Raw genomic sequence first — 14,125 nt, forward strand, 5'->3', positions numbered from 1 at the left:
TGGTTAAGCGGGGGAGCATGTTCGAGGCCTCTCAGTATGCTTTTCTTCACATGCACTTCAAGCAATAGTTTGAAGAAATCTGAGATGTATATTCCTTTTTTGTTATCTTTTTCATTTTGCTCCTTTTTAAAATCTCATTTTTTTACTTTGTGGCAGTTGCTCCAAGGAAAGCAGCTCTCATCGTACAGAGAGGCTCAAGGCCCTTCTATTGGACATTGAGCAGGAGAAAGCCGTGATGAAAGAGCTCCTGGAGGTGCAGGCAAAGATATCGCCCCTCCTGAATGAGATTGACAAGAACAGGATGCAGATGCAGCTGGGAGACATGCGTGTGGAGTGCGATCGGGTGGACTGTGCTGCACAGAAGATCCTTTATCGGGTTTCTCTGGAGGCTGAGGAAAGCAAACGCCTCCTGCTGGAGACACAGGGACTCCAGACTGTGCTGGGAAACCTGCACCGTTCTCTCAACTTTCTCAGATCATCCCCATCACAGAGGGAAGGAGAGAAAGCAAAACGGCTGATGATGCTGAGTGCAGATGTAATAGCTGCTCAGCAGAAGTTCAGTCTTCTGCAGCAGCATGCTGAAGCTTTGACCCAGAGCATGCTGGGACAGAGGGAGATGGAGGAGATAACCCAGGCCATCCAGATCCTGCAAGCTAAACTGGGCCTTGTGCAGGATCAGATTTCTGCACAAACCATCAGCACCGCCACTATGTTTGGCAAAATCATGAAAATAGTGCAGGATGCATTCACGTGGGCAAAGAGAACAGAGGGCGGCTTCATGATGAGCAACAAAATTGCTCTCAACCCAGAAGATGTCAAAGCCAGGATTGATGACATGAAGAAGGTGCAGTCTGAGATTGCGGCCAAGCAGTTCAAACTGCAGTCCTTCACTTCGGAGGTGAGAAGGATGATCCCGCAGCTTGATGAGAAGGATGTGCCAAAAGTTCTGTCCTTGCTGAAAACTTTGGAGCAGCTGTATGAGTCTACTGCCGAAAAGTCGCTCCAAGCTCTGCAAAATTTGGAGTCTGGCTTGCAGATGAGAGCGAGGATGTTTGAGCAAATTGCTGACATTAATGCCTGGATTATTGCACACAGCGAAAAAGAGTGCATCAAGGAAGCTGACAGTAAAAGCTGCACTTCAGAGCTTGAACTACAGCTTCGAAGGCGAGAAGATGTGTTACTGGAATCTGACAAACATGCTGCACTTGTTGAGGCTCTTTGTATGAAGAGCAGAGACATTTCTTCAGAACTTAGTGTTTTAGAGAACTGTTACCTGAATGACAGACTAATGTCCCTTCAAGAGGATATCAAGGGAATTACTGGCTATGAAAAAACAAAATGTCAAGAACTGATTGAATTGCTAAATGAACATAAAATCTCCCTGGAGAAGATGACCTCAATAGAGCAGGATGTAAAAGAGGCATTGCTGGACTTGGATAAATGTAGTTTTCCCTTAAGTAAGGAAACCATTTGTACAACGGGGACATTTAAATATAAGATTGTAGACCTCAAGTTCCAAGTTGAACAACTCTGTCACTGTGAGAAGCAAAAACAGAGAGAACTGTTCAATTTAATTACTGAGTTGGAGAATAAAATAACAATGTTGGAAGAGAAGGCTCAGTGCTATGAAAAGTATTTAAGTTATTGGCAGCATATTAAGAACCTTAGTGGAACCATAGAAAAACACATTCTTGAAACAAACAAAGAAGACATTAATAAAGCTGACAGACATAAAAGATGCCAGGATCTCCTCGAACAATTTCCTGGACTGAAGAGGTTATGTTCTGAGGCTGCTGATGTTTTAAGCAAGGTCTCATCAGACTTAGACCCATCTCAGTTGAGATCTGAGCAGCAGAAACTCCTACAAGCGACAGTGGACTTTAACGCATGGGCCCAGGTTGTAATGAAGCAGTCAGAGAACCTTGAAAGGAAGATTATAGAGGGACTTGATTTCCAGGCAGAATATGAGCGTACCTTTGACTTCTTAAAAGACGCAAACGTTGAACTGCACCGAGCAACTTGCTTGGGCTTAGATGATCAAGCAATAGTGAATGAGATTCAGAGATGCCTTGTTCTTCAAAGGGATGTGGAGACTAGAATGAGGATACTTTGGGCTGTAAAATGCAGAGACTGTGCTGAACCTGGGAAGAAACCTGTTGCCATGGTGAAGGAGTTGGATGACCTACAAAACCTAGCCAAGCAGATACAGAATGACTGTGCTTTGAGAATGGTAGGTTTGTCAGTTTTGTATGGTAAAGATCACACAGATGAGTAATCAACAAACGTTAAATTATAAATATAAAAGAGTATACTACCATAGTATCCATTTTGAATGCAACACAGTATTTAACAGTAATGCACTGCAATATGCTATCCATTGTCTGAGCATGACAGTGCAAGAGAATTGGGTGTTACTTGCAATACAGGGTAGAGCCTTCTCCCCTTTCTTTTCACCTTTTTGCTTTGTCTAGCAGAAAATCTGTTCTTAAAAAAAATTATCTTCAGTAGCCTGTGTCCTCAATTCTCTGAATCAAAGGATTCATACAACAGTTGTCAAAATACATGGCGCTGAGTCTTAAAATCAGTATGTTTCATGGTTGCAGGAGGGATTGTCTCAGGCACGGGAGGTGGTGAGGGTGTACTTTGAAGCGATCCAAGGCACTGCAAACTTTCTGTCAGAAGAAGAGGCCAAGCTACAACATGTGCCAGGTCACGTCGAGGGCTGCGAATACAGTTTGCAGCAGATCCAGGAAGCCCTGTCCAACATCACTGCAGAGTTCGAGTCCAGAATTGCCCACATCCAGCTTCTGTTCCCTAAGATGGATTGCCTGTCCCTCCCTGAGTGCCTGAAGCTCCATGCCCAGCTCCTGAGTGAGCTGCTCGTCCGTGTCTCCACCGTCAAGAGCAAAGCCCAGCTCAGACTGGAGGCTCTGCACAGGTGCTGAATAGTTTCCTCTCCTGAACTGTTTTTCCTCTGCTCCAGCTCTATGTTTAAGGTCAGACGTGCTTCACGGGCACACTGCTATTTCAGTGTGTCTCTAGAAGTGCAGACAGTAGATGAAGTCTTGATGAGACATGAAGTTAAAATGGCTTTGGTGTGACAAGACCCAATGTTAAAATAGTTATGCTCCTTGTACAGTATTATACAAACTAAGGGTACTGAGTTTCATTTGAGGAAATCTCACCTTGAATTTCTTAGGGGAATATAGTGTACAGGATTACATTGTGCTACTTCTGGGAGATAGAAAATGATTTTGTCCCTCTCCTTGCTCTTTCCTATTTAAAGTGAGAGAGTTTAATATTCATGTACAGCTGGTATGATTTATTTTTTGCACATCTACCTGTGTGCATGTTTTTCTGTCTGAGTGTTTTGTTTTTCATGATTACAGGATTTCAATTCCCTGAAAACTTTGAATTAATAATTGAAAGAATTTTGGACATTAATACACTTATTTTAAACGCACTTTAAATGTTTTAAATGCACTTATTAAGCTGCATTCAGCTACTTTCTCTTTCCTTCTTTCCCTGAGTATTTTCTCTTCTGTCTGTGCTCTCTCTGTCCTGTGTCAGACTGCCTTTGCAGGAAGAAATGAACAGAAGTTAACAGAGAAACTGACAGTATCAGTCTTCCCTGATGTTCTTTCTTTTCTCCAGATGTGTGGAGAAGTATGAAATCTACAAACACTGCTATGAGGAGGTCTCTAATTGCCTGGACAGCTCTGGGAGGAAACTTGCAGCGTGCTTTTCCAAGAAAGTAGCATCTTACAAGGAGTATTTAGATCAACAAGAAAACCTTAAGGTTTGTTGGAAGATTTTTTCTGCGCCTTAAGATCAGTTAGGTTCCAGTTTTGAAAGGCTGTAGCTGACAGAACTCATTAGAAGCAATTTAGTTCAATCTCGATATGATTATAGCCAATGGTGGTATATGAATGTGTATATATAAGACACTGTTCATATTAAACATCAAGCCATGAGAAGAGCATGAGGTGGAATCAGAGGTGCTGGATTTTGAAGTGGACATCTGCGAAAACCATGTGTCACAGGCTAGCCGGCAGAGAAAGTAGGTTAGGCACAGCACTGAGCCTAGCAAGAAGAATAGTTACCATCCTCCTATACAATACCCTTGATCCCAGTCCTTTAGTCTGCCGCTCAGCCCATAGTTTATTGAAACAAAAAGCATACATGGCCCTCCATAGACACATCATAACGATCACCACACACCACAATGTGCGTGTATTTAATGATTCAGACGCATAATGTTGTGTTTTTTACAACCATTATTAAGAAGCAGGCTGCCAGTAAAAGACTTTAAACCCGATGTTGTGCCCCCAGCTGCTTGTCCCGGGAATCGATGGCGCGGGGGAGAAGCTGGCGCAGCTGCAGGAGGCGGCTGTGGAGCTGCAGGGCGCCGGGGGGGACAGCAGGGAGGTGGCGCTGGCGGTGTCCTCTCGGTGGCAGGACTGGCTCCGCATGCAGCGCTGTGCCCGCGAGCTGGGGCAGCGCACTGGGCAGCGCGCGGAGGACTGGAGGGCCGTCTCGGAAAGCGTGAGTCCTGAAGCATTCCTTAAAAACCTATTACAGCCGATCAACACAAAGCATCGTCACCAGGAGAAGGTACACCTGCTGCGTGCAAGACGGGATTTGTGAAATAGAATCGCTGTTCATCTTCTACCTGTCAGCTGGTCACTAGGGCATCTGTTGCTGTCTAATTCTGGTCAACGGTGTCACGGCTGGTAACACTGTTCTAGAAGACACCGATATGCAAGAACGCTCTCTTGGTTCAAATGTCTATGACGGCAAGAGATAAAAATGAATTCCGAAGTTACAAATACACAGCAGCATTCACTTTTGTTTTTTTTTTCCATCCACCCATGGTTCATCTTATCAGACAGAAAGACAGTGTTTTAGAAAACATCAGAAATATGACCTCGGCACAGCTGATATTTCAAGGCCTCCCAGAAGCGAACCATGGATCGCTTTTCTTTTAGAAAAGAAGACATCGTTATGTTTTTGTGGCAAACAAGACATCACTGACTCACAAATTCTTTTTCTCCATTATTGCCTAATAAAATCCTTTATTCATGCATTCACGCCCCCTTGGGGTTGAATAAAGTATTTTACATTGAATTAAATAAACTGCTTTCCTGGTGCAGAACACGCATGGACAGTTGTGTTTAGTATCAGCCATTTTCGCTTTGTGTTGGTAGTCTTGTGCTAGTAATCAGTGCAAGACTTACAGCCACATGCCTCAGACATATTGTAACCTGATCTACGACCTTTCTAGGCTATATATTTCTAAACATTAATAAAAACAAAGTTGAGATTAATATGGAAATTTGACTTATCTCCCAGCTTTTAGATGGCAGAACCTTTTTAATACAAATCCCGGGCCGGGAGAATTCAGAACAAAAGACGGCTAAGAACTAAGCCGTGCAAAAGGACAGACAATCCCACATTCTAGACTTTAAATGGACTAAGGTGTAAATGTGTCCCCAGGTTGAGAGAGCCACTGTCATTCTGGACAATCTCCAGGATGAGCTTCCAGAATTCTCCCCAGAAAAGGCCACCGCAGAGGAGCTGCAGGAGCTGCTGGAATCCAAAGAGCAGTACAAGGGGCACCTGGTCCGCGAGCAGGCAGCTCTGTCTGCATTGGTGCTCAAGGTCAGGACTCTCCTCGGCGTCAGTCCCAGCGGAGACGGGGCCCAGTCCACGCCGCTGTTCCAGCAGCTGCTGGCCATGCAGGACCGCTACACCAAGTAAGAGGGGCGTGGTGTGGTGTCCAGATTTCCCAACCCCAAGTGTTCAGATTGTACAATTGTACGGAGCAGAAAGCCATGAGGAGATTAGACTTGAGTGGCTTTCTGCAGTGGCCTCAGCTCTCTGCTGTGGTTCTCTGAGGCTGACCTCCGTACTCACTGAACGGGTGTCAGGAGGGTGCGCTTTCAAGATGCAGAAATCAGGGTCTGGTGGCAATACTGTAGCAACAGTGTGTGATTTCAAATCCAAATTGACTACACGTGTTCAAAATTCTCAAAGGCACAAATTTAACCCAGCGCACATGTTCAGAAACAGCAGTGAAACAGGAACCACAGGATAAGTGGAAATTATAACCAAATGCATTTAAAATTCAGGACAGAAGGCACTTTTTGGCAGAAAGGGTGGTGGGAGTCTGGCACAGCCTACCCAGACTGTTACCCTGCCCAAGCTCTTGCCCTGAATCCTTTCATGACACGGCAGGATGACATACCTTAATGATACCTGATCATTCTTCTTGTGACCAAAGAAGTGAAAAACAATCACGGTCCTTTGTAGACTAAGGGAAATTAAAATGTAATTTTAAAATAGATATCCATTTATCCATCCTTTTTCATCATTTTTTATCCTGCTTTTCCTTTTGAGAGCCACCATGAGGGTTTCATGAGCCGTTATTTTATTTCAGTCTGTGACTTGTTGAAATCGGCTTACCTGCCTTGTAATCTCTGTCCCGCCACGCGGACACAGAGTGCTGTGGGCTCATAGGGGATTCGGCGGATAGTACTATGCAGGTGTAGGTGAGCACACCTCTGAAGCACCTGCACAAAGCATGAGAAGAAAGAAATGTTTTCTTTTCAACCGTTACAGCATTGTGCAAATCTGCTTTAACCTGAATGTGAATGAAAAATATTCTTCAGTAAAATATTGTGAGTAACAGTTTTACGTTGGCAAGGACGTGCAGTACTTTTGGGCAGTACTCGCCGTGCTTGCCTGCTGTTCTCAGGCCTGCAGACTGGGTCTTCATGGCTCTGGGAGCTCAGGAGACGGAGCGAAATGAAAACTGTGTTCACTCATGGTAGATGAATAATCCAGCACCCCCCAGAGCGCCTGCTGATGAGCTCACTGGCAGTCGTGGGTAGGGTGGGTACTTCTACCCAGCCCCTAGGCTTCAGTGTCCGCATTCCTGAGGGACACACACAGGCGGTGCTGGCCAGCTCTGATCTGGGCACCGCCAGCCCAGGAATACAATCCCAGGCCTTTCCTCCTTTGGAATGTACTTTTTTTTCTCTCCCTCTCCTCGTCTGGGCGCCTTCGCCAGCGTGTGTGTGTGACTTTTCCGTACGGGAGCTTTCAGCGGAAGGAGGTGGCGTGGATGTGCAGCTCGAACTCAAGCCGTTCGGGCTCCCCAGCCTGAGGTCCCGATCCGCCTCACGACCGGTCTGTACGCTCGTGTCCCCTGTCTGCAGCTTGAGACGGAAGGCAGGGTCTGCCGGGCGTGTGGGGTCCGCAGAGATGCGGGAGCGCGAACAGGTGAAGGAGGAAATCCAGGGAGTGAAGGAGTGGCTGGTCACAGCGGTCTCCCTGCTGGCTGTGCTGGAGCATTCCCCGAGCAAAGAGGAGCTGCAGGTAAGGGTGGGGAAACAATTGCAAGTCATGTAACATAGGTCAGAGAGTGGAGCCGTGCGAGAAGCTGAATGGAAAAATGAATCACGTGCTGGAAGGGAGAAAGAATGAAAAAAAACTTTGTACTTTGGCTGTGGAACCTTCTTCAGCCACGTGGGTCTTGAGACATTGTACTCTTTTCTTTTATTATAGTTTTCTGCTTTGTGGTCAGCCCTTAGTTGTTCATACAATATATACGGTATATGATAGCTCAGATCTGGGGATCACTGAAGAATATGCCCGTTATTAGCGGAAAAATTCAGGACGTGTGTTCAGATGCTTCCCAGTGATCAGGCTTAGCTGTGTAAAAAGCAATTAAAAATTGCGGTGCTCAAAATGGACCGTTGTTGCTATCAGGGCCAGAACTGGTGCCTGTTCTGTAGATCATTTTCTTGTTTCACATGGGAATCTAGGGGGAATGACAGGAAACCAGATTCCTTGTGTTGAAGGCAGCAGACACCTGCGTCTAAGCTGAAATCAAGGTTTTCTTCTGCTAGGACAGCATTTTTAGCACATATACCTCATACAAACTCATTTGACCTTCTCATAGTTTTCAAAGTTTACTAAGTTCTTATTGGGAAGTATTTTATACAAGGAAATTGTATTTAATTTAATAAAATACATTGTTTAAGAGCAACAAAAAGAATAACTTCAATTTGTTTATGCCAATTAAAATGCATCCTTAGTTCTTGCACAGCGATGCATACATAATGCCATTTTAATGAGCACTGAACTTTCTCTGCTTTCTCTTGATCACAATGGAGCAGTTGTTCTGAATAAAACAAAAAAAAAGCAATATAATTTGCCAGAGTTTGAATAAAGCTGGCCTATGACATGTTTGTATTTTTGTATAATAATTGTCATATAAAACTTAGATCATCTTAGGACCTTTGGAGGGGTGTAGAGTACTGTTTCTATATTGCACTTATTTCTTTGTAAAAATGGTGGTTAAATTAAACGAGTCAGCTGCAAGCACGCTGAACAACGTGTGCATTATTTGAACTGGAGAGCCATGGCTTTTAGTCAAACTTCCCCTCAGTAAATTGTCAGCCTATATTGTTCTGTGCTTCTCAAGTGGGATGTGAGGAGCAGTGTTATTGTACTCAAGCGTCTCAGTTGCATCCAAAAGTTTTGATAGGCCTTTTGTCTCATGCAACCTACATTCTTTCCCTCCGAAGCACAGCACTCAGAGTGAAAGGACCTGAGCTCTGCTCTTCTGTATAATACCTTGTAAGTGGATACTCAGTGTCCCAGGTTACAGCTGTGGCCCCCGTTGTGACAGTTCATGCAAAAGCCGATAGAGGTCCCGTGCATTTACCATCTCTAGCTGAGCCGCTACCTCCCAGTGCTCATTTCTCTCCTGATTCACCCAGAGAGGCGACAGAATCTCTAACACTTGTTTTTTTATCACTGGGATTTTATTGGAATTAGGTTTAACAACCTCGATTTCTTCATACGTGTATATTAGTGCTCTTTAACCCGGTGCTTTCAACCGAGAGGCGAAAGTAATTTGGAGCTTTGCAGCTACAGGGAAAGAGAGCGAATTATGTGATTTTATCAACCTGAGGTTTTAATTTGTTACCGGGCTAGACAGGACAAACATGCATTGACAGAAAGATAGGATTTATTTGTGATTTGCCCTGCCGAAGTTTCAGCAATAATGCTGTTCTGTGAGTATTCCTGCTGGGTGTTCTTTACTGTTGTAGAAGGCTTGTGCAGAGCAGACAGTGTAGGGGGCTAATCTGGAGACAACGGTCAAGGGGGTCAGGGGTCTACGGCTCAGGGCTAATGTCCTTTTGCTGTTGTCACTTTATAGGAGGTCCAGATAGAGCTGGGTTCCCAGAAGGCTGTGCTGGAAGGCATCATGGACAAGCTGAGGATGAAGTACTCTGATATGTACACACTTGTCCCCATGGACATAGAGGCTCAGCTCCAGGAGGTCAGCCGCGGCCTGCAGGAAGTGGAAGAGAAGGTAAAGGTCACCGCTTACATATGATGCATGTCGGAGCAGCACAGCACATGACAATGCAGTATACATCTACCATCAAAAAGCCAAGTACCCCAGGTAAAAGTCACTGCACTCGATCTCAGGACACCTACACAGGAACAAGAGCTGTGAAGCTGCAACACTAAATGCCACGCCTCCATGCTGACCATGCCACATACAATCCTATATTATGCCATAAAGTACAATGTGATCTTCTGTTCATACTTATTGCACGCAGTGCCTTTTGTCGAGGTCCTTATGCACTTAATAGGGAAATAAAGTGGACGGTGTTGAAAATCAAAAAACATTATCATAGACTACAATGTTCAATCTTGATCGAGAAACATAGAGACAAAGCGATCATTACTGAATGAATGATTTTGATCATTTTATGGTAAAATCAATACTTTCTACCTTTTAAAATCAGAAGGCTAGAAATGTACAACAAACTCCTGAGGTGGTGCAGTTGCATAATATGAGAAGACTCAGAACTGCAGATCTCCTGAATACGAGAGAGGATTATCTGAGTGCCTTCTTCTACCTTTAATGGCTTAGTACTTTTCTAAGTACAGACCTCCCTCTACCACCCTTTATCACTGACACAGCAGTGGTGGGGGGTACTCTTGGTTGTTAGGTGCTTTTGTAAGAGCGTGCCAGGCAGTGGATTGTCAAAAGCTATTGTTAGTTGAGTTGCCATGGCAATGTCAGAAGCCAGGTTTCACATGCTGTTCCTGTGAGGTTACTGATTTCAGAATATAGCACAAGTTCCTCGTGTCTTGTTAAATTTTTATGAAAACTTTCAAGTGTGTCCTCAGGCTGCAAAATAGAAACCATAATCCTTTTCTCAGCTGTGGCGTTCATTTTTATTAGTATCCCTTAGCCTGACTTTCAGTTCCGATTCACACGTTAGCCAGATTTATTGGATTTTAGGTCCTCGATATGGAGTAGCTGATAAAGGTGTACCGCGCACTGCTGTATTGTAGGTAGAGGATGCTGTGGAGAAGAGCAGTCCATTCTATGCAATGGGTGCTAAAATCTGTGACATCACCGCCGGCCTGGCCAATGTGCAGACAGTTCTGCAGCAGAGGAGCAAATCTGTCATGGAGGCCAAGGGCATCCAAAAGGTAACTAGAGTATCACTGAAATAAACAGTTGTCTGTGTTTTACAAAAAACAAAACAATAGTTCATATAATATTAAAGACAAAATTAAAAGTGTTTATTTAAATATCTATGATCTCCCATTGGTCTTGTACATTATTAATATGGTACCATCCAACTGAAAAACTGTCCCTGTGTCTGTGTTCCTGTTCATGTCTCTGTGTGTTTGTTTGTGCCCCTGTGTCTGTGGGCCTGTTCGTGTTCCTCTGTCTGTGTGTTTATTCATGTCCCTGTGTCTGTGGGCCTGTTTGTGTTCCTCTGTCTGTGTGTTTATTCCTGTCCCTGTGTCTGTGGGCCTGTTTGTGTTCCTCTGTCTGTGTGTTTATTCATGTCCCTGTGTCTGTGGGCCTGTTTGTGTTCCTCTGTCTGTGTGTTTAATCATATCCCTGTGTCTGTGGGCTCGTCGTTAATGTCCCCATGTCTGTGGGCTCGACGTTAATGTCCCTGTGTCTGTGTGTTTGTACCTGTCCCTGTGTCTGTGTGTTTGATTGTGCCCTTGTGTCTTTGTGTACTGTATGTTCTTGTCCCTGTGTCTGTGGATGAGCAGCACGTGTGGGATGAGCTGGAGCAGTGGCACTCTAGGGTCGCCACTCTGGAGGCGGACGTGCAGGAGCTCTCTGTGGACTATCCCGATCAGGCCCATCAGATGATGGACAACTTAATGGAGCCCCTGCAGCTCTACCAGAATGTGGCAAAGCAGGCAGAGCAGCGGACTGCCCTGCTCCGCAAGGTGAGGGGGTCTTGGTAACTCTCCCTGTGCAACAAAGTCAGAGGGTGACAGGAGATGTGGGAGGAGAATAAGTCTGGGGTTTTAAAGGCAGGTGTTTACAGGACTGGTTGACATTGTGTCATTGTGTTGTTCTATCTTTGTGGTGGAGTGCTCTCTGCTGGTGTTGAGAAGCATGCAGCTTTTAATATGCACCTTCAGGAAGTCTTAGGACATAGAATATAGACTCTGGAACAGTAGGCTGAGGAGTCTGTGGTTTTTATATTGGTGGGTTTCATATGAGTGCTTTAAGAAATGTATCCAAGCACCACTTCAGAATGCAGTAATGCAAACATTACAGAGCAGAGTTTGGAGCAAGGTTTTCATCACAGCGGATTTACAGGACAAAGGTGGCCTTAGGTGCTATTATTCTAAATGAAGTAGATGGGCGGAATGGCCACCACTCATTTGCAATCTTTCTTGTGTTGTGTTCATCCTTGGCCCTGCAGACCACCTCCTCCCTGCAGGAATTTGATGAGATGATCAGTAATACCAACAGCTGGCTCAGCGAGGCTCTACCCTGGCTATCTGCACCTTACTCCTACAGCTCTGCAAAGTGTCTCAGCAGGCACGTTAATGCTTTGCAGGTGAGTCTGCAGATTATAATCGTTAATACCGTTTGCTGCTGTGTTTTCATTGCTTGCCAGATGGATTATTAGCAGTAGTCTGTCACACCTACTAAGAGCGTTCTTTGCAGCTGATGGAATTAGTTCTGTTCTTGAAGTAGTGCTTTTTTAACAGGTGCCGACAGTACTGTCAAGGGTGAGCTTGTGTGGGAGAAAATACAGTTTAATGAGTGAGTTTGGGAGCACTCTGTGGTTGGCATTCAGGAGGCATGCATTCAGGCTGCTTCAGGATTTCTCTGTCTGCATGCTGAGAGCTACAGCAGGTGTTGCCCTGCCACTTGCAGATGGTGCTGGCTGACTCTGAGCAGAGGAGGAAGAGCCTGCAGGACTTCCGACCCCTGCTGCAGGAGATCTCCACAGTGTGCGACACTGCTGCCATGGAGGAACAGCTGAGCCGGACGGACCAGCGCATCGCCTCCCTTCAACAGGGCATCCAGGAGCGTCTGCCCCAGCTCCAGCACGCCTGCACGGTGAGCCCCCGTCCAGCATGGCCACACCACTCTCCCTTCTGGGCAGTTAGGACTCTGCTCATCGCAAAGACCTGGACAGACAGTAGTGCTCTGTTGTTGGCTTTCTCTTTCTATCCTTAGCGCCTCTGGAAGAACTTCCTGGGTCTTGGCAAAAAGTATTGAAAAAGAAAACTGTTTGTTTTTTTAACACTGGTAGTGCCCATTGCATAAGGATAATTTAATTCCAGGAAGATTCGATTCTAAAGCATGGATTTAATTATCAGTACAGGGGAGAATTAATGGAGACACGTTTCACTTTAGTACCGCGGATGTTTTAGTTTTTGGAATATTTTAGATTGGTAGTTTGATCTTTGATGTTTGATGTGATTTGCGTTTTCAATTGGCTTTATTTTAGGAGCTGGAAGCCATTGAGATGGAAGTTAAGCTGATAGAGAAAAACATCACCAAGATAAGGACCATTCTATCAACCAATGACACCACAGAAATCTCTCCCGAGGAGCACCTGCGCAACCGCCAGGTGAGGATTAAAATGTTACAGCTAAGGGGAAGCCATTCCATTCTAGCTTGTTTGGTAGTTAGTAGGTAACTACTAACCAAGGATCTTATTCAGTGCTTATTCAGTGCTTTCTTGATTGAAGCCAGCTTATCGCCTTCAACACCATGGTTGAGTAGCTTGGTCTATAGTAAGTGCTTGCTGTGCTCGGTTTTAAATGCACTTCCACATAGAGTACCCTTGTTTCTACTTATGTTCCTTGGTTTATGTTTCACTGTTGACTCTGAAGATGTCCACCAGGTTGATTTTTGTCAAAGCCGGTGAAGATTGTGAACAGTTGAATCAGGTATGCTTGTAGTCTTCTCTGCTGAAAACTGAAAGGTTTCAGTTCCTTCCAGCATGTCAGTGTAGGCCATTCCCTTAAGAAAGACCACCTGTTTTGCCAGGCAGCTTGTGGCCCTCGCGGCTGCTGACACATCATCCACGTTGAGGCGCTGAGTTTGTCTTGATTTCATTGTAGGTGATCCTAGACAACATCCAGCCCATGAAGAGGACCATAGCTGAGATCAGGGGCTGTAGACCTGGCGTGTCTCTGCCCGAAGGGGCATCGGCAGCCCTGGAGGTTTTTGATAGGGCCGAAGAGCTGCTGCTGCCCATAGAGGAGTTGGAGCAAGTGACCATCCAGCAGAGTGCAGTGCTTAAGGTCTGTCAGACATCTCTCCTGGAGGGCCTGCTGCATTTTCAAAACACAAATGATCATACAGTACATTACTGGAGAGCTGGCATTTTCTGATGAATGTAACAAAATTAAGACACACTTTTAGGAGGGCATTCTGATTTAGAGGTGTGCAATCATAATCTCAGACTTGGTAGCCTCTCACCACTGACTGCTGTGCCAAACATAGACACCAAATGTCTGAACCTGCAGTTCCTCTCTGAGTAGGATTACTCTTGGATATACACCCACTTCATATCCTTGACTTCTCTCCCTTAGGCATGACAAGAAGTTCCTTCAAAGAAGTGGTAGATTAGTCATCTTAGAGTTTCACTGAACTTTCGTTGAGAATGGACTGTGCATCCTCTTGGCAGTTTTGGAAATACAGATTCTCATGTTATAATTTGAACGTTAATATAGCCTTAATGTTAATTCCTCTGTCTTGAGACGAATCACATTTTATGGAACATACAGTAAATTTTGATCTCCTTCT

General features: G+C 44.9%; 1 protein-coding gene across 4 annotated transcripts in view; it reads left to right on the forward strand.

The window, feature by feature from the left end:
• The window catches only part of syne2b (spectrin repeat containing, nuclear envelope 2b), a 151,950-nt gene that overhangs the window by 69,211 nt on the left and 68,614 nt on the right, over nt 1-14,125 (forward strand). For all 4 annotated transcript variants that reach the window (XR_011190212.1, XM_069193151.1, XM_069193149.1 and 1 more), the window contains 13 exons: nt 157-2,230; nt 2,604-2,938; nt 3,655-3,799; nt 4,333-4,545; nt 5,497-5,756; nt 7,221-7,380; nt 9,233-9,388; nt 10,387-10,527; nt 11,110-11,292; nt 11,778-11,915; nt 12,239-12,424; nt 12,819-12,941; nt 13,438-13,620. Coding sequence is in view for 3 of the 4 variants with exons in the window: in XM_069193151.1 (XP_069049252.1) it covers nt 157-2,230; nt 2,604-2,938; nt 3,655-3,799; nt 4,333-4,545; nt 5,497-5,756; nt 7,221-7,380; nt 9,233-9,388; nt 10,387-10,527; nt 11,110-11,292; nt 11,778-11,915; nt 12,239-12,424; nt 12,819-12,941; nt 13,438-13,620 (4,297 nt within the window). In the remaining variant the exon portion in view is untranslated. The remainder of the gene's footprint in view (nt 1-156; nt 2,231-2,603; nt 2,939-3,654; nt 3,800-4,332; nt 4,546-5,496; nt 5,757-7,220; nt 7,381-9,232; nt 9,389-10,386; nt 10,528-11,109; nt 11,293-11,777; nt 11,916-12,238; nt 12,425-12,818; nt 12,942-13,437; nt 13,621-14,125) is intronic.

This window comes from Lepisosteus oculatus, chromosome 8 (assembly GCF_040954835.1).
Source record: "Lepisosteus oculatus isolate fLepOcu1 chromosome 8, fLepOcu1.hap2, whole genome shotgun sequence".
NCBI classification, from domain to species: Eukaryota; Metazoa; Chordata; class Actinopteri; order Semionotiformes; family Lepisosteidae; genus Lepisosteus; species Lepisosteus oculatus.